The following is a 23,524-nucleotide window of genomic DNA, read 5'->3' as shown; positions in this document are numbered from 1 at the left end:
ACCTCAATGAACCGCGTTTGAGTTTTGCCATCTAGAACCGGCATGAGGACCAAACAGAATCTAGGCACCATATATTTTTAAGGGTAATCGCCAATCTCTTTCATTTATTAAAAACCAAAGCTAAAATAATTCACCTAATGAGCAGGTCTAATCTGCATGGAGCCTTTAATTCATTGGTCCAAGCCGGCCTCGAGGCACAAATCTAAACCAGCCAAAGCCCATTTAATGCCTTTCTGAATCTGTGTGGATGTTCAGAATGTGGAAACAGTCTTCTCTGCATTCAGCCTGAATGGTAAAGCCTGAAAACTATGTCTGAGTCCTAACTCCCTTCTTAGGTTTATTTAACTTTGTTTCATTTTTTAGATACATACCCTCCTCCCACAGAAGGCAGGAAGATCCATACTTGCCTTTGCAGTCCTGAGGCATCGTTCGTGCGTATCGTAACTGAACCATGGGAAGTGACTCCACGAAGCCCATGAGCAGGTTCAGCTCCCCAGATGTGCCTTTTAAAGCCGATTCTCCCTGGACAGCCCACTGGAACCAGCTACTTAAAAGCCACATGCTTGAGTGAAGCTTAACAAGAGGCTTTTATCATCATAGTAGCCAATTAGTGATATCTGCTCTTATTCTTTCCTAAGTCAAGTAATTCTTTTCTTTTTGTGGTTTGACATCCTGGCTTGATTGCTTTTATTATAAAACAAGAAGTCTCTAAATCCTTATGTTTTCCTTATTGCCTTGGCTGCCAGGAAGCTCAGCACTTTATTCACTGCTCAGTGCCGTAGTCTTGTTATCTCCAGATTTTTCCATTCTATCTGGAGGTGTATTTCCATTTGCAGAACTTTATGCTTTTTATGGTAATCCCATGAAATTCTTTTTGGAAGTAAATAGGGTTTGAAAACGAAATAAAAGTCACTAAGTGTATTTTTAATATATTTTTTTAACCATACAAATAGATTTTTATTACCTAATTGAGGAACTTTCAAGGTTAATATTAAACATAATTTTTAAAAATTGTGGATGAAAATTGAGCTACAAATCTAGAAAATGCAGAAATGTTTAAATATCCTGAAGCAGAAACCCAGTCAGTGGCTCAAAATCTGCTTCTCGCCAGTGTTTCCACGTCTGGCCTTATTCTATTTTCTTACAAAGGTCCTGAGAAGAAAATAATATGCTAGTTCTTATTTTCACACAGTTGAAACTAAACCCATTCATTTTAAGCAAAAAGAGCAGCTATTAGAAGTACACAGAGCACTCCTGGAGCGGCCAGCTGGTGCAGCTGAGGAAGCCAGGAGGCTATGGAAGATTCCAGAGCTGTCTTGCCGTATAGGGAGGCCTTGGCTTCCATCACCCCTGCTTGCCCTTCTGCCCTAGCTGCCGGTGCAAGCTCCGGATACCCTTCTGAGCAGCAGCGTGGCTGCAGGGAATGCTGGCTGCAGGTGGTGCTGTGCACGCTCCTCTCCCAACTGCTAACCTGGTGCACCCTGTGTGTTCCACAACGACTCACACACAGCTGCTGTGCACACCCCCCCCCCAACTGCTGAGTCAGTGTGCCCTGCGGCGCATCCCATCACGACTCAGGCAAACTGCTGTGCACACTCCTCTCCTGACTGCTAACTGGGTGCACCCTGAGTGTTCCACAATGCCTCACGCACACCTGCTATGCACACCCCTCTCCTGACTGCCAACTCAGTGCACCCTGTAGGTTCGATCACAACCCATGACACCTACTGAGCTCCAAAAACACATCGGGCAGCCCCTGTGACGACCCCAGGTAGAAAGGTGCTTTAGACTCTGAAGAGCTAGAAAATGAATGCTAAAACCGATCAGCATTTGTCCGATGTAGCTGGAGACAGTAATGAAGAAGGTGTGAAGGATCTAAAAGAAGTATGATCCTTAGACAACAGACGCTTCAGACAAAGTTAAAATCGTACATCACTTGGTAGCCAACTCCATTATGAAGCAGCCGGTGAGAGTTCTTGATACTGTGAATTATTTGAGTGTTTCCTAATTTTATTGCCTTGATTGCTAATATTAAGTGAGGCACTAATGCTGGAGGAAATCAGCAGGTGCAAACACAGCAGCAGCAGCAAGTCCCTGTTTCTACCATGCGAGAAAACCTAACACGCATCACAGGAAGGCGATGGCCAGGGCAGAAGCTGCAAATACAGAATTAAAGTAACTATACTTGGGGGAAACTGACATTTAGTCTCACTTTTTTGATTCTGGAGCTCTTCTCATGCTCCATGTTCCTTGCCTGTGGCTTGGAGGAACCATCCAGAAGGTGGTCCCCCTCACACGTGTGGATGGCCAAGCTCCACCTGGCAGGGAGGCTGTTTCCTCCCAGTGTTCTTGGGCACCTGTGGCCCCACTACCCTGGGAACACTGGAGGAATGAACATGCTAGCCCCCAGGGCTGACCCGAATGTCATCCTTGCCCGTCTGTGTGTGCATACCTCCATGTGAGTCCACAGTAGAGTCTCTCTGCAAAGGCTGGGCTGTCCTGTACCTCCTGCCCCGCCACAATGTCTGGGTATTGCCCCTGTGGGAGGAATGAGGCCTGGAGGGGTGTTTAGAGATTGCGGCAGGAAACACGGCTCTGAGCCTTAAGGTAGGGCCAGGGTCTGCACAGCTGCTTTACCTGGGGGGCAGCACGAACTGGTTAACAGGCAGAGGCCAGCCCCCTGGTAGTGTTTCTGGCTCTGCCCTCCCAGGAGAGGCTCAGGCTCTGGCTTCCAGCTCCCAGACTGAGGTTCTTGTGGCCAGGACTGTCCCTGAGCCTCTTGGTGAGATGGGAGACTTTGCCTTTCAATCTCAATTGATTCTGAATTAGAAAACTTTGGAAATTTACCTTGATTGTAATGGGTGGATTTTCCTATTTTTCTGAACTGTATAATCAAGTTTACCTTTACCTTCTTTTTTTTTTTTTTTTTGAGACAGCTGGAGTGCAGTGCCACAATCTTGGCTCACTGTAACTTCTGCCTCCCAAATTCAAGCAATTCTCCCACCTCAGCCTCCCAAGTAGTAGCTGGGATTACAGGTGTGTGTTACCACACCTGGCTAATTTTTGTATTTTTAGTAGAGACGGGGTTTCACCCTGTTCCCCAGTCTGGTCTTGAACTCCTGACCTCAGGCGATCCACCAACCTAAACCTCCCAAAGTGCTGGGATTACAGGCATGAACCACTGTGCTGGGCCACCTTTACCTTCTGTAACCTCCCAGAGCACTAGAGTCTCGTCCCAGGCACTCTATTCTCTTGCTCTCCAAATTGGAGTCCCATCATTTTACACCACTGATTCTTCTCACATTAAGTGCAACATTTCAAATCTTTGGATTTCAGGGAAAAAATGCCTTCTAAATTGAAAACATAACATGTAATAACTACAGAATAAACTAATTTTTCCCTTAGCTCTATTGAATCAGAAGCATTTTATATGGTGGCCTTTCATTAAAAAATTGCTAAAAGAAATGGCACCAAAAATTGACAAATGGGACCTAATTAAAGAGCTTCTGCACAGCAAAAGAAACTGCCAACAGAGTAACAGACAACCTACAGAGTGGGAGAAAATATTTATCCCCAAAAGGTCCAGAATCTATAAGGAACCTAAACAAATCAACCAGAAAGAACAAACAACCCTATTAAAAAATGGGCCAAGGACACAGTCAAACACTTTCTCTAAAGAAGATGTACATGCGATCAACAAGCATATGAAAAACGTTCAACACGACTCATCAGTACAGAGATGCAAATCAAAACTGCCATGCTCACCATCTCACACCAGTCAGAACGGGTATTACTAAAAAGTCGGATGAAAACAGAGGCTGGCAAAGCTATGGAAAAAAGAGAATGCTTATACACTGTTGGTGGGAACGTAAATTAGCTCAGCCAGTTTTTCAAAGAACTTAAAACAGCACTGCCATTCAACCCAGCAATCGCAATCCCATTCCGCAGTGTATACCCGCCCCCCCTCAATAACTTGTCCTGCTTAAAAGACACATGCACTTCCACGTTCATCACAGCACCGTTCACAACAGCAAAGACGTAGGATCAATCAAGGTGCCTATTGATGGTGGATTGGATGAAGAAAATGAAGTACACAGACACCACGGAATACAATGCAGCCATGAACAAGAATGAAATCATGTTCTTTGCAGCAACATGGATGCAGCCAGAGGCCATTATCCTGAGAAAATTAACACAAGAACAGAAAATCAAATACCTCATGTTCCCTCTTATATGCTGGGAAGGAACACTAGAAGGGGCCGGGAGAAGAACCAGGGTTGAAAAACTGTCAGGTACTATGCTCATTACCTGGCTGACAAGATCACACCGAATCTCAGCAGCACCCAATTTATTCAGGGAACAAACTCACACATGTTTACTGAATCTGAAATAAAAGTTGAGTACCCCCTGAATCTAAAAAAGAAGTAGAAAAAAGTGAGTTGACTTGCAGATGGCAAAATAAATTGCCAAAGGAGAAATCTTGGGGAAGTCTTTAATTTGAATATTTAGTGGAGTACTTAGTATTGTTTCATGGATGATGGGGTACCTGACTGTATGGTCTGCTGCCTGGTCGGAATCCTCACGTGTGCAACAGGACATGATTTCTACTCTGAGCCACAACACAGGAACACATAGGTCCTCTGGGCAAACAGGGACACGTGGAAACCCTGTGGCGGAACATTTGGAGAAGTGGGAGGCTCACTCAAGGTGAATGTTGGGGCAGCAATTAATGTCATATGGAAAAAGAAGAGGAACTGGTATAAACGACGTTTATTAATGTGTGTGTGCCTGACGTCCTGGTGGCACTGGCTCACTGCAATGCTTCTGTCTGGGAGGTTTTCCGAAAGCGAAGGCACCCACCACCTCTCCCTGCACAAAGCCACCTTGAACATGCATCTTCCCATTGCTTGGTGAAGATGATTTAAAAAAAGAGAATCCAACTGTGGAATTTTATAAGGAAGAATGCAATGAACATAGCTGAAAGCAAGGCCAGCACTTGTCTGAAGGAAAGGCAGGAAGAGATTAATTTAACGAATCTCCATTTCCAGCTCAGGATTGGCCTTCCCCCGCTTGCGGGGATGTCAGCAGAAAGAAGGGCCCTGGCCTCAGCCCCAGCAGAGGAGTTGATTCATCATCACCAAATTATATAAATAATTCAAGTCACTTTAAAAAAAATGAAGCGATAAAGAGAAGAATATGAGCCAAAGTATTGCAAGAGGTGACATTTTGCTGTTCATTTTCAGATAAGACCAAACGAAAGTTGATGTTGACATAAAGTAATTCAGAAAGAACAAGTATCAAACAGACTTTAAAAGCACCAGCTTACTATCGGCATGTTTTCTATACTTTCCCATGTAGTTTTCATCTAGAGGAATTCTATTTATACTAAATTAGCTGGGTCTTCTGTGTGTACATGCATTATATGGCATGCAGAGACACACACACACACTGGATATACTCAGTTTTAGGCACATAGATTGCAGTTTTAGGCACATAGATTGCAATTTCTGTTGGAAGTCAGTTGGGACTTTGCATAGGAAGGTATTTGACACATAAAGAATTGTGTGCCTTATTGCACCAGCAGTGAAACTCACAAAAGACCATTTAAGCAAGATGTACAGAGAACCTTGCGTGGCCTCAGTCTAACATATAATATTGTTTCCATGACATGTCTAATCTGGACTGAGCTCTGAATCTCAGGGACACAGCGTTTATGCTTTCATCTATCCTCAGCCTTGGCCTCGTCCCAGCCCTTGGTCAGGGCTCGTGGGGTCCGCAGAACTGATTGGAGAGGGGTCTAGAGGAAGTGCCTCCATCTACACCCTTCTCTAAGTTCAGTGGCATGAGGGGACCTCTCACTCTGGTGATCAGGGATTACTACCACCAGCCCATTGTCAATAAAATGCCACCAAGAATCGGGGATTTGCTTACTATGTTTAACTCCCTGAAACCCTGCCTGTAGGTGTTTGCGTAAAATAACTTTAAAATAAGTAAGCTTGGGAACAGATGGGAAGAGCTATTTTAGTCAACTTGCGTTTCATGAAATTGTGTGGACTATTTCACTGTAAAGCCTTTGTTACATTGTGGGAGTGCTACAATGTTGCAACATGTTTTCTTAGGAGGGTCGCACTTATTTAAGCTTTAAATTGATGCTTGGAGCATCAGTCACTTAGAGTGAGTTCAAATGTCTTGGCTACTAGTGTGCATCCAAATTTGTTTCTGTAATTTACTTTGCATTCCTTGACTCCCTGAGTCTAAAACAGAACATGCACATTCACCTGTGGCACGTTCCACTGTGTTTTACCAGCACCGACTCAGAACTCGTTAATCTAAACAGTGATTTCTTGTGTATGCAGGCAAGTGCATGGGGGTATCTTCTACACAAACACACAGGGACACACAAGAGAATGCAGTAGGTCCTCATTGTAAATCTACACACCCGGCCGGGCGCGGTGGCTCAAGCCTGTAATCCCAGCACTTTGGAGGCCGAGCGGGTGGATCACGACGAGGTCAAGAGATCGAGACCATCCTGGTCAACGAGGTGAAACCCCGTCTCTACTAAAAATACAAAAAATTAGCTGCGCACAGTGGCGCGTGCCTGTAATCCCAGCTACTCAGGAGGCGGAGGCAGGAGAATTGCCTGAACCCAGGAGGCGGAGGTTGCGGTGAGCCGAGATTGCGCCATTGCACTCCAGCCTGGGTAACGAGAGCGAAACTCCGTCTCAAAAAAAAAAAAAACAATCTACACACCCAGTAACCAAAAGCATGAATATGAATCCCATAAGGACACTTTGTAATTTTCCAATTTAGTTCCGGGGTTTTACTACACGAATCATGTGGTGCATTTAGCTGTGATTCTTGATAGCACACTGGCTTCCTATGTTTCCTCTTTTTCTTTTGGGAAATAGAATTAAAAATTTCCTCACCTCTCATCTTAATTCATTGCACTCCTTAAAGATTATTACTTTGTGCTGGAATTAATAATTTTGGAACTCAGCATATTTATCATACGGGGATCCGAAAACGAAGATGTTTGCGTATCTGAATTTAGTTCAATCACCTCTATGGTTCCCTTTAACCTTCAAATCAAAAAGGTGTATTACTGATGCCACTTAAGCAAAAGCACAGTGGAGTGTGTCTCTAGACGCATGTATATTTACCTATGCCCATACACGTGTGCACACACACTCACGACGGTGTTAGCTGGGCTGCACACAGGACAGCACCTTCCTGGAAATGGGAGTGGATGCCCCTCCCAGAAGGCCCTTGTGTATCACCGTCCCGTGACATAGCTTGTGTGGACACTGCTAACACACTGTTCCTGAGATTTCTGTCTTTAGAGCAACATGGAAAAGCTTCTGGTGGAGTCTTTTCTAAGTGGTGATTAACTCTACATTGTCCAGAGGACATCTGCTCCTGAGTTTTGTGCTCCTGTCCTCTGGGGACCTGTGCTCTCCCCACAGCCTTTCTGAACCCACCTGTTTCATTCCACTCCAGGGCCTGGGTCCCTTCTTAAGCAAAGAGCATTGATGGGTGCATCCAGCTTTCTTAGGTAGCCACTTAACATTCTTTGGGCCCACTTCCCTAATCCACAAGACAGAGACACTGTTTAGTTCATATGTTTTAGGTCCTTTGCCTCCCCCTAAGAGTTGAGAAGCAGGTCCTACCCAACCTGGCAGAAGAGCGTCAGCAGATGGCGAGAACGATCCACCTACCACCTCCCCAGGGACAACAGCCTTTCCTAGAATCACCATAGTTCTCTCCACCGTTCATGAGAAATGGGCATCTTCCAAAGGGCCAGGAAGGGAGACATCAAAAGGCGAAATGAAATAAAACCACTCAGCTTTGAATGACCCCATTAGAGGGCACCATGTGGCAAAGAAATCAAGAGGCATTTTTGTATGTTCATTGCAGCCCTGTGTACAATAGCAAAGACCTGGAACCAACCCAAATGCTCATCGATGATAGACTGGATGAAGAAAATGTGGCACATATACACCATGGAATACTATGCAGCCATAAAAAACGATGAGTTCATGTCCTCTGTAGGGACTCGGATGAATCTGGAAGCCATCATTCTCAGCAAACTGACACAAGAACAGAAAACCAAACACCACATGTTCTCACTCATAGGTGGGTGTTGAACAATGAGAACATGTAGACTCAGGGAGAGGAGCATCACACACTAGGGGCAGTTGGGGGGTTAGGGGAGGGACATTGGGCGTTGGGGAGGGACAGTGAGGGTTGGGGAGGGATAACATGGGGAGAAATGCTGGATATGGTATACACTTAAAATAAAATAAGTAATTATAAGGGGGGAGAGGGAGATAGGGAGAGGGGGAAAGGAGAGGGAGAGAGAGAGAGAGAGAGAGAGAGAGAGAGATTCATTTTCTGGATGTTATTTAAGCTACTCAGAGGTCAGTTCAATTCTACAAGCATTTCTTACCTGTGGAGACACTGCGGTTTCTCCAGCAGTGACGCTGCAGGATGAAGGTGGACTTTATGAGTTTTCTGGCCCTTACAGAAGTTGAGATACTGTTTCCGGGAAAAGGGTGCTCATACCCTAACCTTAAGCTTTAGTTTTCAGAAAATGTTTCCAAAGGTGAGTTTCTGTGGTTTTCCCTCTGTCATGGGCTGGTGTCCCCCCAAAATTCATGCGTTTAAGCCCTGATCCGCAGTGCCTCACGGTGTGACTGCCTTTGACGATGGGGTCTTTATTTTGTTTATTTATTTATTTTTAATATTTATTTCTTTTTGTTGCATTTTAGGTTTTGGAGTACATGTGAAGAACATGCAAGATAGTTGCATAGGTACACACGTGGCAGTGTGATCTGCTGCCTTCCTCCCCTTCACCCACATCTGGCATTTCTCCCCATGCTATCCCTCCCCAACTCCCCCTCCCCCACTGTCCCTCCCCTATTCCCCCCAATAGACCCCAGTGTGTAGTGCTTCCCTCCCTGTGTCCATGTGTTCTCATTGTTCATCACCCACCTATGAGTGAGAACATGCGGTATTTCATTTTCTGTTCTTGTGTCAGTTTGCTGAGAATGATGTTCTCCGGATTCATCCATGTCCCTACAAAGGACACGAACTCATTGTTTTTGATTGCTGCATAATATTCCATAGACGATGGGGTCTTTAAAGAGGGGTGTAGGGAAAATGAAGCTGAAAACATAGAGCTGAAAAGCATTTGGCCAGGATTAAAAGTGTGTGCATGCACCTGTGTGTCTGCAGCATTGGGGCTCTCTGCTGCTGGCTTTTTGGGTGCACGTAACTCTGCATCTGGCCCACGGAGAGCCACAAGGTGGACGATTCTTGCCTGACTAATTATTCTAACTGTTAAGACCTGTTCTCTGTGCCCCTGGTGGTGTTGAACCCCCTCACACGATCAGGTGAAAGGACCCTCTTCCTGAGGGATCAGGGCACATCTCCTGCCTGGTTTGTCTTCGTTCCCAAGTGCCAGATGCATCAAGCCCCCAAAAGCACCTCTGTTGGAGCCAGTTCCCCAAACCTCAGCAGTCTCAGAGGCTCCTCGTGTGCACAATACCAGGAGGACCTGCCTGTCATCCTGTGTCACTGACAGAAAGTTATGATGCTGTTCATTTCCATGCCCAGGGTCCCCCTGTGCTCTCTGCCTCCGTGAGCCACAGCCTCACAGTGGCGCAGTCCTTGAAGAGCTTCAGGTCCCATTGAACAACAAAATAAGAACCAAAGGAAAGAAGAAATTGGTTAGCTCCATATTCAAAATGGTGACCCTAGGCACATCTACCCTTGGTGGGAAAGAAGATGTAACCTCAGAAGGGGCTACAGAATTTTAATAAGCAAGGGTGTGGTCAGTGAGAGTGTGGACAGCCATGATGCTTGATGAGTGACCACAGGTGCTTGCTGTGACCTCTCCATGCCATCGCTGTAAAATGAAGACAATAAACATAATTTTTGTGGTGCTGGTAGGGTTAAATGAGGCAGTGCACATGGAGCGGTTAGAACAGGATGAAGGCTCAGTAAATATTAGTTCTTCATCTTTAGTTCTTCACTTGAGGGCCAAATGGACACTCAGCTAAATGGGTGCACCTCACTGATGGACAGCTGACTGAGCATGCGGATCCCACAGAGGAGGAGAGTCCCAACCAGAGGAACCTTCCAGAACACGCCTGAGCACAGAGACCCCACAGAGAAGGAGAGTCCCAACCAGAGGAACCTTCCAGAACATGACTGAGCATGCAGACCCTGCAGAGAAGGAGAGTCCCAACCAGAGGAACCTTCCAGAACATGACTGAGCATGCAGACCCTGCAGAGAAGGAGAATCCCAACCAACCAGAGGAACCTTCCAGACACGCCCTCCCTGCTGACCTTGGCTGGGTTAACGTGCTGGAATGTAGACACATCCAGTCTCATGAATTTTTCGTGCATATACGTTTGCCTGGGATGTGAGTAGGGGGCCACGTTCCTGACCCCTGAACCAGAGGGTTCTCTGCGATGTCACGTGGCTGAGGCACACACGTGGTTCGACTAATTTCTTCTCCATCAAGTGTGGGGGCCTGTTTCTGACATGAACTCAGACTAGAACGTCATTCCTTCCTGCAAAAATACATTAGGATAAATAGCAGCCATCGCTTCAGAGTCACATGAAGAACACTCGAGAGTAAGTCCTGCAGCCCAGAGGAAGAGACACCCAGGACACTGCAGTGGAGAACAGCACCCCAGGGCGACACCCCGAAGCAAGGAACACCACCCTAGGGTGACACCCCGCCTCGGAGGAACAGCACCCCAGGGCAACACCCCGCCTCAGAGGAACGGCACCCCAGGGCGACACCCCGAAGCGGAGGAACACCACCCTAGGGTGACACCCCGCCTCGGAGGAACTGCACCCCAGGGCGACACCCCGCCTCAGAGGAATGGCACCCCAGGGCAACACCTGGAGAGAGCCAGGAGTAAAGACATCCGATTCCAGGACAGAAGGCAACGCATAGCACTCGTGTCTGAAGTTTGAATGTCCTCAGCCCCAGATGTGTGTTTTGACATTACTGGTAAGAACGCTCACACAGACACTACTAACCTTTCGAGAGGTTCGGGCAAAGCTGTCCTGGGGAACACCAAGGAGAGAAGTCCCAGTGAGGGAGGTGTGAAGGTCGTTTTCTCAGCCACACTGGACTATACATACAATGTTTTCACAGTAAAGAGTACAGGTGCCAAAACCAGAATTCTACTGTGCATAATTGATCATGTGCTATGCATCAATAGGTACACACAGCACACAGCGGTCAACATATTGACTGATTTCCATTTTAGCAAATCACATTTTAGTTTCCCTGATGTTCAAGCTTTGAGAGATTACTAAGTACTATTACAGATAAGTATCTCTGCCCAGCTTCTGCAACCAATATTCCTGTGGCAAATATGAGCAGCCCAGGCAAGCAGCACATATTACTGAATTTATTTCCTGCAGTGTGCTTGGGGTGAGGCTTCTACACGTCTCCTGTTTAGTGTGTATGAGAGAAAGAGGCAACAGGTGCTAGTTTAGATGAGAGATGACAGATCAGTAAGATAGACGGTAGATAGAAGGATGATAGGTAACAGATGTGATTCTAAAGTTATCTAATAAGATTGGTAAGACCAACAGACATGCTGTCTACATAGAAACGAGGCCCCATTCACATTTGGTGACTGTCACCTGTTCTGCTCCCTTCCAGATATCCGCAGTATGGCATGGACGTGGCGCTGCCAGCACCTTCTGTGACTCTACAGATGACTCTATGTAAATTGCATGAGACACGAGTGTATATCCTACTTCATGTGACCTCCACACACAAAGGTGCTGTCTGGTCATGAAAGATGCCATGCTCTATTGAAAGCCAGTGTCCTCTGTTTCCCTGGCTGGCTGGGTTTCCATGAGACAGGCAGGTAGCACTTGCCCTCAGCTGTCAGAAGTCAGAGGGGCCTGGGCTCCTGGGCAGTGCCTGGCTCTCCCTAGATGGGGAGCTGGGACCTGCTTGCAGGTGTGGAGACTGGAGAGCAGCCGTGCATTCAGGAGCGAGGGGTGTGCTTCTCCAGGGAGACCTCGGGGGCCCACACTGGAAGCACAGGAGAGGGGGCAAGAAGAGGGTCCGGGGAAGAAGCAAGGGCACCATCTTCAACAGAGACCCCAGAGAAGGCCAACCGCATTCACATTTGCTCTCTGGCTTTTTTAGAACTTGTTCTAGAGCTTCTGTTCCTGCGTAATCTCCACCATGTAGCACAGTGACGGACAACGAAAGGCGTTAAGTCAATGTTTGCTGAATGGACAGACTCCAATTTACATGACTGACTCGAAAATAAACCAGACAGTGCCCTCAGTAAATGCAGGGTAAATCTGATAATGAATTCTACAATAAACATGCATTGATGGTGCATAGTGAGGCAGCCCCTGTGCTGATTTCTGAGAGCACCGAGTTGTGCATCCTGGGCCCATTCTTGAGAAATCCCAACAAGGATGGAAGCAACACCAGCACCCACCCCTGCGGGTATCGCCACAGAACAGGAGCCACGGAAGATGCGCTTCCTGCTAGTGTCATTACCCCAGAGGTGACTCGTGGAAGCCACCCCCAAATCCTACTCCATACTGATTGCTGCTACGTGTAAATGACTGCAGCTCAGCCTGTCTCTCCACAATCTTCCCGGAAAAGGTTCCCTTCTCTCAGAGTGTTCCAATGATTTCTTTAAGAAATTCTTATTACAAAATGCAATCAATTGTCTCAGTGGGTTTTAATTGAGTAGTTATTATATTTTGATATTGTAGAAAGAATAGAAATGTTTGAACCTAAAGGGGTCTATATTTTAATGGTTTAGTTTTAAAAAGAACTTCCACTTTATATAATAAAGGAAATACAACAGAAATCTAGTTTTTGTAAGACCATCTGATGATAATTTATGTATATACACAGTGTTGAGATCACGGAAGGTTATTTTTTTTCCGTTTGGATTTCACGTGTGTGCCTCTGTGTCTCTATAAACAACAGGCACTCAGGAGGAAGGGCCATGGCCATGTCTTTTTCTCGTGTCATTGTGGTGCCTTCCTCTCTGCCTCTCTCATAGTAGGCACTGGAGACAGAGTTACACACGAATAAATAAGACTCATGCCAAATACAATTTTTGTCTAAATACACATATAATGTTTAAGGCAAAATGGCAAACAGAGCAGAATTGGATAGCCTGCACCATACTTTGAAATCAAGTGTCCTTTGTGTCTTGGTAGCCACAAAAACAAAATGTAAGAAAGATGAACTTTAATCAGGCACAAGAAGAGACTCAGAAATTAGTCTTTCTCTCTTTGCTTTAAAATCCATTCCTACCAGTGTTGTTGTTGTTTCTCTTTTGTTTTATGATGTAAGAAGATAGATTATTTTTTATTACTGGCAAAGACAAAAAGATTTATTTCATTTGGTGAAAAATACAAAGGGAGACGAAACAATGTTTTGGAATTTTTACAATCAAGCAATGACTGTTTCTCTCCATCCTCTAAAGCACAGTCACAAACCAACATTCTTTTTCACTGCCTCCCAAAGAACTTGTGCTCTCAGAGGTTTAGTTAAGACTCCTTTCTCTACATGAGTTTTGTAATGTTTGTGTTAGACTGCTGCTGTTCTGGAGCTGGGGAATCTTTTAATATTTCCATATTCTCTATTTGAATAAATACTTTTGGGCTTTACCTCTTGAGCCTGTCGTCCCTCTACGTTACATGCATATATTAAACATCTGCACAAACACACAGGTGCACATGCTAAAGACATGCATTCTACTCATCACCCACATACAAGAGCCCACGTCAGGATTTAATTTCCCTGAAGCAGAAATTTGATGAAAAACTCAGGTGATTACATAAAAATATATGAACTCTCACATTTACACTTAAAAACAAATGCCTTTATCTTCCTAAATGCTTAAGAAGTAAATATTTCCCTGCATTTCAGTCGGTGCTGAATATAAACCCGTCTGCAGCTCCTGAGAGGGAAACAGTGTAAGGATATTGGAAGAATGCTTTGCTACCCATCCAAGCTATTATACTTGTAGAGGCAACAGCTTTTGCCCTCAGTTCAGTATCACTCAGGGCTATTGAAATGACCGTATTCCTTGTGCTGCTGCCTTGGAGTTTTTTCTAAAGCTGCTGCTTGTCCTAGTACTTTTCCTACAACTCCAACAACGATGGTTATCTCAACATTATTTCTTCAGAAAAAATTAGCATCAAATTATTTGATTTTTCAACTTTTCTCCTTGAACCATATAATTTGGATTAAAAAGTCTCTGTTTAAATTCTTTGAGAATCTGGATAGTCTTTTAAAAGTTTCTCTGTAGTATTAATATTTAGAATTGAAGCATGAATAAAATATCTTTGTGCCTGTGGTTAAATTAGGCTACCTATGTTTTTCTTCATCTAGGGAATAGTAAAAGGTATTTTTTTTAAAAAAGAAATCAAATCTTTTGTAGATCCCCAAATGTATAAAAACAATCTCTTTTCTAATTGTACACATCGGATAGTGTCTGGGCTTGTATATATGTTTCTGTCCTCAGGCCTGAACGCAGTCTAACACAAAGAGGGCAGGTACTTCCTTTAAGGACGCAGCTCTAATCACGGTCGTAAGCCCGATGTGAGCGCAGCATCTGTCCCAGACAGGGATCAGTGAACCCAGCCAGACTCCGGGTTTGGAGGAGGTCAAAATCTGTTCTTCTGATGTTTCTGTCATGTTTATTAAATTGTATTTTTTTTCAAATGCAATTAAACTTTTAGGAAATATTGCATGTATTTTAAGGAGAGGGCATTTTTGTACTCCTGGTGGACTTAAACTAATAAAACCTGCTTTTTGATTAATCATTGTTGGTGCCCTAGATACAAGCTTTGAACTCTCCTGCTATGGGGCCCAATCCTGCTTCTTAGAAACAGCCAGGACCTCCACTCCTGTTTGGTTTCACCCATAAAAAGGGATTTCACTTGGGTTAGCATTTTCAGGTAGGAGTAGGCTCCAGTTTCTGAGAACTGAGTCCCCCATCCTATTTTAATACCACCTTGGAGAAGTCGTATTTGAGAAATCATGTAAGACATTACAAAATGATGAGGCAGAGCTTCCGTCTGTCGGCAGCGGGAAACAAGAATCAAAGGCTTCATCTCAAATAAATGGAGCAGCACAGATTAATTAAATCGACAAATTCTCCAAAGCACATCCTGGTTAAGGGGTTTAAAGGAATTCTTTCCATTATGTTCAAATCACCTGAAGGTGTTGAGCCATCATTTGGGCCTAAGATTCACTCCATCTACTAGAGACACTAGAAAAGAGGGCTTCCAAATAGATTGTGAACAATGTTCTTTTTGTTTTTGATAGAAATGGCAAAACAACAGCCTCAGAGAGAAACCTGGATCTGCTTTGCAAATGAGTGATCTGTTGCTGGCACCGTTAAAAAGACGCGCAGCGATGAAGGTGGCCAGCTTTGAGCGGCAGATCCGTGCGAGTGAGCCGGTGTTAACACTAGACATGCTAACTACCCTCTTCCACCTTGGCGTCGCCACCACAGTGTCTCTCTTTCTGGTCCGTGGGACGTTTTGCTCCTACGCGGTGTGGGGAGGAAAGTGGCCCCGTTCTGCGTGAGGCTTCAGCTGTGTGAATATTTGCATCAGAACTGAATCAGCTGTTCCGTGACACAAACACGAGGGTCCTAGTTGCCCTCTGCCTTGGCAGCAGCTCAGCGAAGCCACCCTCAGTCCCACAATTTTAAGTGTGTACAGCTCAGAAAAGCTTTCAAAAATTTGATCTCTTAGAGAGTTGAAAGAAATTTCATTAAAATCGAAGTCACCTGAGCATTTATATTGCATTTCTCTTCAAACTTAAACATACATGCTACTTTTCTTTGTTTAGAGGAATGCATGATTTATTGGACACTATTTCTTAAGTATAAAATCCCCTCCTTAATGTAAATATGGAATTTAGACGACCTGTCTGCTATGTTTTGAGATTAAAAAAATGAATAGTAACTATTGATCATTTTTAAAATTTATAACAGATGATACTAATTTTCAATATATATGTATTTTATAACCCAAAGAGAATTTACTAGCCATTCTCCTGCCAGAAACCAGAACTGTGTTCATTCACCATCAATAAAATAATACAGTCTAATTATTTTGCTGCTCTTCCTACCCAATACCTATGACTAGAATAAAAGGTGATTAAATATCCACAGTGCATATGAAGGGCTTGGGAAACTCAGATTAACTCTTTATTTCCAAATAGAGATCTTTCTTCAAAAGAGTCAGCTATCTTTGCAAGTGGCCAGATTTTGAGGGCTGGAGGGAGAGACTGTGGATCTCTGGAAAAACAGACATGTCAGTTTCTGTGTTGCTAACATTTGGATGTGGTTTCTGGAAAATTAGATCCACTCATAAATTTGCAGATGGAGATTCAGAGCTGGGCGTTGCTTAAACAATGTCAGTCAAGCGATCAGATAAAATAGCCCCATCCTCCATTCCTTTTAAATCAAATAAATGAGTAAATAAAAGCCCAACTTTGCTGAACAGGGAGGTCTTGACACTGCGCTAGTAACCTACGCAAGCAGAAGAGGGGTTCTGGCTCCAAGTCTCTGAATTTCTCAATGTGCCCTTCCCTTCCTGTTTCCTTAAGTCTCACCAGAGCACCTTAGCTGTCCCTGTGAACCACAAATTGTATATGCATTATTTCCTCTCTTTTTGAATATTAGTAATATGTCCTTATTTGATATGGGTACATTCTTAATTGAGTTATAATATATTAAGAGCTAGGAATAAACAGTCATCTTTGCAAAATCAGGTATTTAAGAGCATCTGTTTCTCTAAGCAGAGGAAAACTTTTAATTGTAAAGACAGAGGTTACTTCAGTTTCATTCTATTCGCAAATACTTAGCAACATGAATCAGGCTTCTTGGCCACACAGCAGGCGGGGTGCAGGTCTGTGCTGCTTTTCCTGAGCTATCCTATAACCACAGAGACGGTGTCAACATGCAGGAGTTTGAATATTCTGTGAAGGGCAGCCAGGCTTTTCAAAGTTCACTTGGCATTCATTCACCTTTATTCACATACTCTGTTTAAAAATGGCAGTAAGTGCTTTTAAAGTCTTGCTTACAATGTGGAAAATTATCCTTTTAGAAATCTTGTGAGCTCGTAATTAAGAACCAAATTTATAACTACAATATCTATTTTGATATAATATTCTTAAATAAGAAGAGTATTACAGTTGATTTTGGTTTTAGAAGTTGTTTGAAACTGTTCATATTGGAAAACTACGGACATTCATTTTCTACTATTTTGGAAAAAGTAGCAAGCAGGTATAAAAATTGCTTAAATGTTTCGGCTGTCTTTACCGTGTATATACATATATACATATACACAGTAATATACACAGTAATATACGTATATATATATATAATATGTATGTATATATATCATACTATATATATGTACAGTTTTGAAATTGAACATTAAATGCCTTTAGGGCATAAGTTATGTTTTCATGTCTCAAAAAATAAAGACAACTTCCTTTTCTGCATTTCCTTACATAATGCTCTTCTGGGGGGGCGCTTCCGCAGGAAGCGAGTCACCCCTGTTTAGATATGGATATATGAATCCCATATATTTTTATTCTGCATTCAAACTCACTCATCATCTCTAATGCCCTTGAAGCAATCTCAAATTCCCGTTATTACACGGGTCACTAGAAACCAGAAGCACTAATACAAATTTTTTAAAAAGAGAAAGGGAAAAAAGCACCACGCAATTAGATGCTGGTTAACGGCTGAATCAATTTGATTTTATCACCAAATCCAGCCCTTTCTCTCCAGCTGTCAGCCAGCGAGATAAGCGGAGGGTGCGGGGCTGTCCCTCGCCGGCCAGGGTAACACCGGTGCCGACAGCCGTGGCACTGCAGGGGCTGAGGAGCCCACGGCCGCTCTGCCCTCATCCTTAGCACGATCTTTCTATTTCATTAATTTTTCATGGATTTTCATTTCACAGCAAGCCGGCGTCTGCCATCCATCTGCTCAACTTATCTTGTTCCTTTTGCCAACTTTTCATTTGCATTTCACAACATTCAGCAACCTGCCCACTCTCCACACCTTCCCGTGACTCACGGCTTTACTTTTGAGAGCTCCCTCATGCTCAAAATGCATTTTCAAGTTGCTAAAACTCTGTATAACCAACCACACTAGAACAATACCTGAATTTCAAGTTAACTTATTTTGCTGTCAGATGCCTCAAAGAGGTGCCCTCTGCCAAAGCCTGAGAGTGACCGGCCCGGCCTCGGGCGACTGCAGGTCCTGTATCGCCAGTCTCTCCCAGAGCCCCTTCCCCTTTTCAGTCTATGAAGATCAACACACCACTTCTAAAACGCCAGCCTCCAATGCACCTTGTGGAACCAGCTGATTTTGGATTGGTTCTCAATCTATTTCCAGATATGTTTGCCTTGAGAGAGCCTTTCTCAAAGAAACTTCGGTCATTTTACACATTGTACAGAGTAATGGGCAGAAGATTAAAAAGTTTCATTTGCAAAATGCCTTTTATGCCAATGGAAAGCTTCTTTTAGAAAAAAATACATTCACGAAAGAAAGAAAAAGATACACAGAACAGAACATCTGCACTGTTTGAATAACAAAAAAATTCAAGAAATTCCTCATACATATTACCCTGAAGTTATCCCAGGGTTCAGAGATTTATTGGCATATTTTAAAGTGATTTGTTTTTATACACTATACTGTTTGGATGCTTTCTGCCTCTTTTGCTACCTAGTTGAATTGATACTAACAAAAAAAATTTTAAATCTTTTTCTTTATTTTTTTGTTAAAATGTATTCTTTTATAATACTTACCCATTGAGTTATTTTCTAATACGGGCAGATGTTACTCTATATAACCACATAATATGGATTTGGTTGTACATAATCACCTCGTGTAATTCTACCAAGAACTATAAAATAAAGTGCAATCTCTTGGTACTGTCTGTGAGAAATAAACTCCAATGAGTATTTGGTGATGGCAGGTAAGAGTCTCCATAAACTCCAAGCGCTATTATTTTCTGAACAGCTCTGAATGAGGCAGGCACAGGACACACTGACATGTCTCATGTGTGTCACGGAATATGAACATGGCTTTGCCATAGATGTAAAAATGAGAGGTTTTCCCTGTCCTTCTCACAGCTTTTCTTTTTTAGCAGCTTGTTTTTCTCCCATAAAAGGGTCAAATTTTGGTATTTTTCATTTACATGAAACATTTAAACCATTTATGAATAATTTCTAAAAGAAAGTCCCTACTGAAAAATAAAACAGAAAATGCAAAACTGTACAACACTAGGGCCCAGGAAAATAACAGAAGTAGGACTGATGTGTGGGGAGACATATTCCAAGAATCTTCTTTAGAGTTTATCTGGGAGAGAAATGCAGGTTCCTGCCACATAATATCTGAAAGTCATATTCTGTGACGAAGGTAGATTTTTTTTATTTTTAAAGATACATACAGCCTCCGTTGTGGCGTGGTAACTAAAATAGATCTTCCACAGGCAAGAATATCATTTCCAGGAAGATGGATTATACTTAATGCAAGTATTGTGTCATGACCACACTTCAGCTGTAGCTACGGCATGCTTTATTTCAGAGCTCACAGACCATTTTGATAAGAAGCATATTATGCCAAAGTCACTCTCAGAGCGCACATATAGACAAGGGACCACATTTCACCACACTGGGAAACTAAAAGTTATCATGCATCTTCAAAAATGATTCTTGTCCCTTAGGCTAGGTGGAAATACACATCTCACAGGCAACAAGGTCAGCATGTATCTTAATTGTCTTTATTCCCCTATAAAAAGAGCCTTTACTATGTGCTTCTATCCGTGTCTTCAGTACCCAATAGAGCCACACTAGAATTCCTTAACGGTCTCTCATATACACATGGATTTTAAATTGTGGCAAGTACAGAGTTTTAATATAAGATAAGCTTAAAAGTTGAGGTTATTCTGTTCATTTATGGTTAAGATTCATGACAATTAGGACATAATTTAAACTAGACATGGTTTTTGATAAAACAGAAAAAACGACATCTGTAATAACTAGTTATCATAGATGAAGTGATCTAGTCCCAGTAAAATGCAAATAACTATTCAGCGTGTCTCTTAGCTGGCTGCGTCACCTTTTAATTTGATCAGGTGCATCTACATGGTTACGTTTCCCCAAAAATGGAATATTTAGCGATTTGATTTGACTTTCCTATCAAGATAGCTGCCGGCAGGTGCCATAGGAAATTCTCCCCGATGCCACAAATCTCTTCGTAATAGAAATCAGTGTACAAATCCTCAATGCCCTTTCCCGCTTCAATTTTTGTCTACGAATATTAAGGGACTTGACATATTCAAAATAGCCAAGGTATGGTACTATTTGGTATAGGAATTTTATTTTGAATTGCTAAAGTTAAGTTTATAGCAAACAAAGTCTTTCTCCAGATTTGCCTTTTTCTCTTAAATTGAATATTTCTAAGCTAGCACGACTGACATTCATGGCAAGGCAAGTGAATTTGGAGAAAGGCTGAACTTCCCACCAGTTTCTATTTCTATAAACTGCTTTATTGTGAACAATTACTCCACATTCTTCAACTCTAACTATCTACAGACTAAGCAAAAAATATTGGGAGACGTAAACACTTGAAGTATAGAGACGCTTCCTTTTTCCCTCTTTTAAAAGTCACATTCATTATTCAATCCCGTGACTTTCTCAACAGCAAGGCCACTTTGTGTTGGCATCTTCAGAGGACACTAACAGGTCTGTTTCAAATGACAAAGCGCATCGCAAGCACACACCATAGCAGCTTGAGAGTTAAAGGAGCATCACAACCTCAACCCCCTCCTGAAACCAGGCTCTGAACCCTTTAGGGGAAGTTGTGGGGCCCCATACCCTCCCGGTGGTCCCGACGTTCGGTCATAATCAACGACTGTTTGCTATTGCCATTTATGCGTCAGACTGTCTGGATAATTTCTATTATTGGAGGAAGCAGTAAAGGACCTGGTGACAGTTAGAGGGCACACAGGAAATAATGGTCTGGTGGAAACTTATCTCAGGCCAATGCCAAGATGAAAATTCTCCAGGAAACACACAGACAACTCCACACGCATCTAACATTGCCTCCTGCTTTCAAACAGCTGGCAAAGCTGATCAGTGCTAGCTGTGTTTTTCCAACGGTCGTTACAGTTCTACATTCCCTTAAAACATTGGCACATTTCAAATCATGCCAAGAGCTGAACTTTCTCCTGCAGGCTCCCCAGGAGCTGACAGTAATACAGGCTCCTCTCTGGGAGAGAGGAGGTGGCATGAGAAACATCTTTTCATCTTTCCGTGGCACGCTGGCAGCCTAGGCCGGCACCGGGCATCGCTCACGGTGGAGCCGTCGCTGATTCTGCACGAGCCCTGGCGTGAGGGCGGCTCTGGCCGGCTGCGGCCCTGGCTAACTTCGGCGCGGCCCAGCCCCAGCAATCTCAGTAACAAGGCGCAGCCTGGCAGTTTCTCAGCGGCAACTGTTACCAGCTGCTTTCCCTCCTTTCCTGCTTTGCGTTTTTTTCCCCCACCACTAACAAAATGAGATGCTTCTATCTGTTTCCAAGGATTCGTTTCTGCTTATTTCTCCAAGGACGAGCCCTAAGTTCTCTGTAGGTCCCAGTGTTTACAAAACGACGGGTCCCACGGAGTCAAAGCTGTCAACCCATCTGGGGAGGCGGCCACGGGTCTCTGCCCGCCCCTGCCTCGGGACAGCTGGGATGGGGTAGCCAGCTCGAGGGTTCGTCCCCCGCTTTTGGGGACGTTGGCTTAAGTGGGTATTTCCTTTGGCCCCGGGAGGGTGGGAGCCGGTGCCAGCCCCGTGTGCGGAGGGGGGACCGCGGGGTCCACTGGGGGCTCCTCTCCGCCCTCGCCGCGCTTTGTCCCGGCCCCCCAAACGTGTCACTGAGAGGCTGCTCGCTGTCCCATCTGCGCGCGAAGAGCCCCCAGACCATGGACACGGGGATTCGAACTCCCGGCGCCCTGCACGGAGGGGCTGTCCCGCCAGCGCCCCAAAGTGAAGTGCTCTTAACAGACAAGCCCGGAGCGCTCAGGAGAGGCCGGGGAGGACGCAGGGCCAGCGCCGCGCGGTCCTTACCTTTCCGCTTGGAGCGCCGCCTCCTCCTTCTCTTGGACTTGCATTTGAGTTGACTGCTCAACCCTCCGGAGCCTCTGCCGCCTGCCAGGACCGAGGCCATGGCCGACACCCGGTCGCGGAGCCCGGGGCGCCTCCAGCACCTGTCCCTCCGCTGCTTCCTTCCCGCCGCCGCCGCCGCCGCGAAGCTTCTGAGGCTGGAAAATCGGAGCCGACACTTTTCAGGACGGAGCAGGAGCGCGCGCCGCGTCTCTGCCTCTCTCTCCCGGACGGTTCTCGGCGACCCGCTCCCGCCGGGCCGGGCTGGGCGCGCGGAGCGGGCGGCTCCCTGGACCCCGAAGCGGGAAGGGCGCGGGCTTCCTGAGCGCTCCCGGCTCCCGGCTCCCGCGGCCGCCGCCTGGTCTGGGCTCCGGGCGGGCGGGCGCGGGGCGGCTACTTTTGCGCCTCTGCGAGTTGTTTGGCACCAGCCACTTTGAAGCCAGTCACGCAGGGAGCTCGTCTATTTGCTGCCGCAGCGTCTAATTAGGTCCAATCACAACTGTGTGCAGAACCTGACGTCAGCAGCGCCCCAGCCGCACCGCCCGGCGGCGGCGAACTCGGCTCGGGCTGGAGGCGACTCTCCCCGGGAACCAGGGCGCAGCGCGGCGCGTCCGCGGGAGATGGGGCGGCCTCCGGGAGGGACCCTGCCCGCGTGCACCGCGCTCTGCAGCCACGGGACAGCTCAGCTCAGAGACACCGGGACCGGCAGTTTTTACCCAGTTAATTCATGACCAGGCTCCTCGTGCCTCTCTCCGAAATGCAGAGACAGGGACTGAGGCTCGCGGAGCCCGGAGACGGCGCCCGCCGGGAGGGTGTTTATTCCTCAGAGCCTGCGTGCCGGGCTGTGCTTGCTGCTTTGCCTTTTTCCTTTCCTCTCTCCCTCTCTCTCTTCATATCCCTTGGCCGTTTCCTTTGCAAAACAGAAACCTTGCATACAGACAGAGGCTTCAGGATCCGAGTCTGATTTCTGCCGTCAGGAATTTCATGTGTTGCTTTATTTAGGGAACAATGACACAAAAGGAAGAGAGGGCTGTCATCGGAGTCTTGTTGCCAAATGTCATACTTGGATGAAAGAAAGTAACGTTTACAAAGAGGTGTGTTGCACATTGAAATGGTTACAAGCAATTTTTTTTCAGGAATGTCCTATGTTTCAAGATTATACCCATGGAACCCTAGAAGTCTTATGTAAAATATAAAGAGGAATAATATCTGGTAATCCTCATTGTATCTTGCATTTAAATTACATCAGCTTATAATAGTCATGATGTTTTAAAAAATCCACTGTAAAATTCATTAGCACACATGAACATGTTGATATAAAAGT

At 44.8% G+C, this 23,524-nt stretch overlaps 1 protein-coding gene across 1 annotated transcript in view; it reads right to left on the bottom strand.

Annotated features, from left to right (window-relative positions):
• ADARB2 (adenosine deaminase RNA specific B2 (inactive)) overlaps positions 1–22,635 on the bottom strand; it is a 468,076-nt gene extending 445,441 nt beyond the window's left edge. Inside the window, exon 1 of the mRNA XM_035306764.3 lies at positions 22,165–22,635. Within this exon, the coding sequence (XP_035162655.2) occupies positions 22,165–22,264 (100 nt within the window). The 5' untranslated portion in view covers positions 22,265–22,635. The remainder of the gene's footprint in view (positions 1–22,164) is intronic.
• Between the last annotated feature and the right edge of the window lie 889 nt (positions 22,636–23,524).

Source organism: Callithrix jacchus, chromosome 7, assembly GCF_049354715.1.
Source record: "Callithrix jacchus isolate 240 chromosome 7, calJac240_pri, whole genome shotgun sequence".
Lineage (NCBI taxonomy): Eukaryota > Metazoa > Chordata > Mammalia > Primates > Cebidae > Callithrix > Callithrix jacchus.
This window is presented reverse-complemented; position numbering and strand designations above follow the sequence as displayed.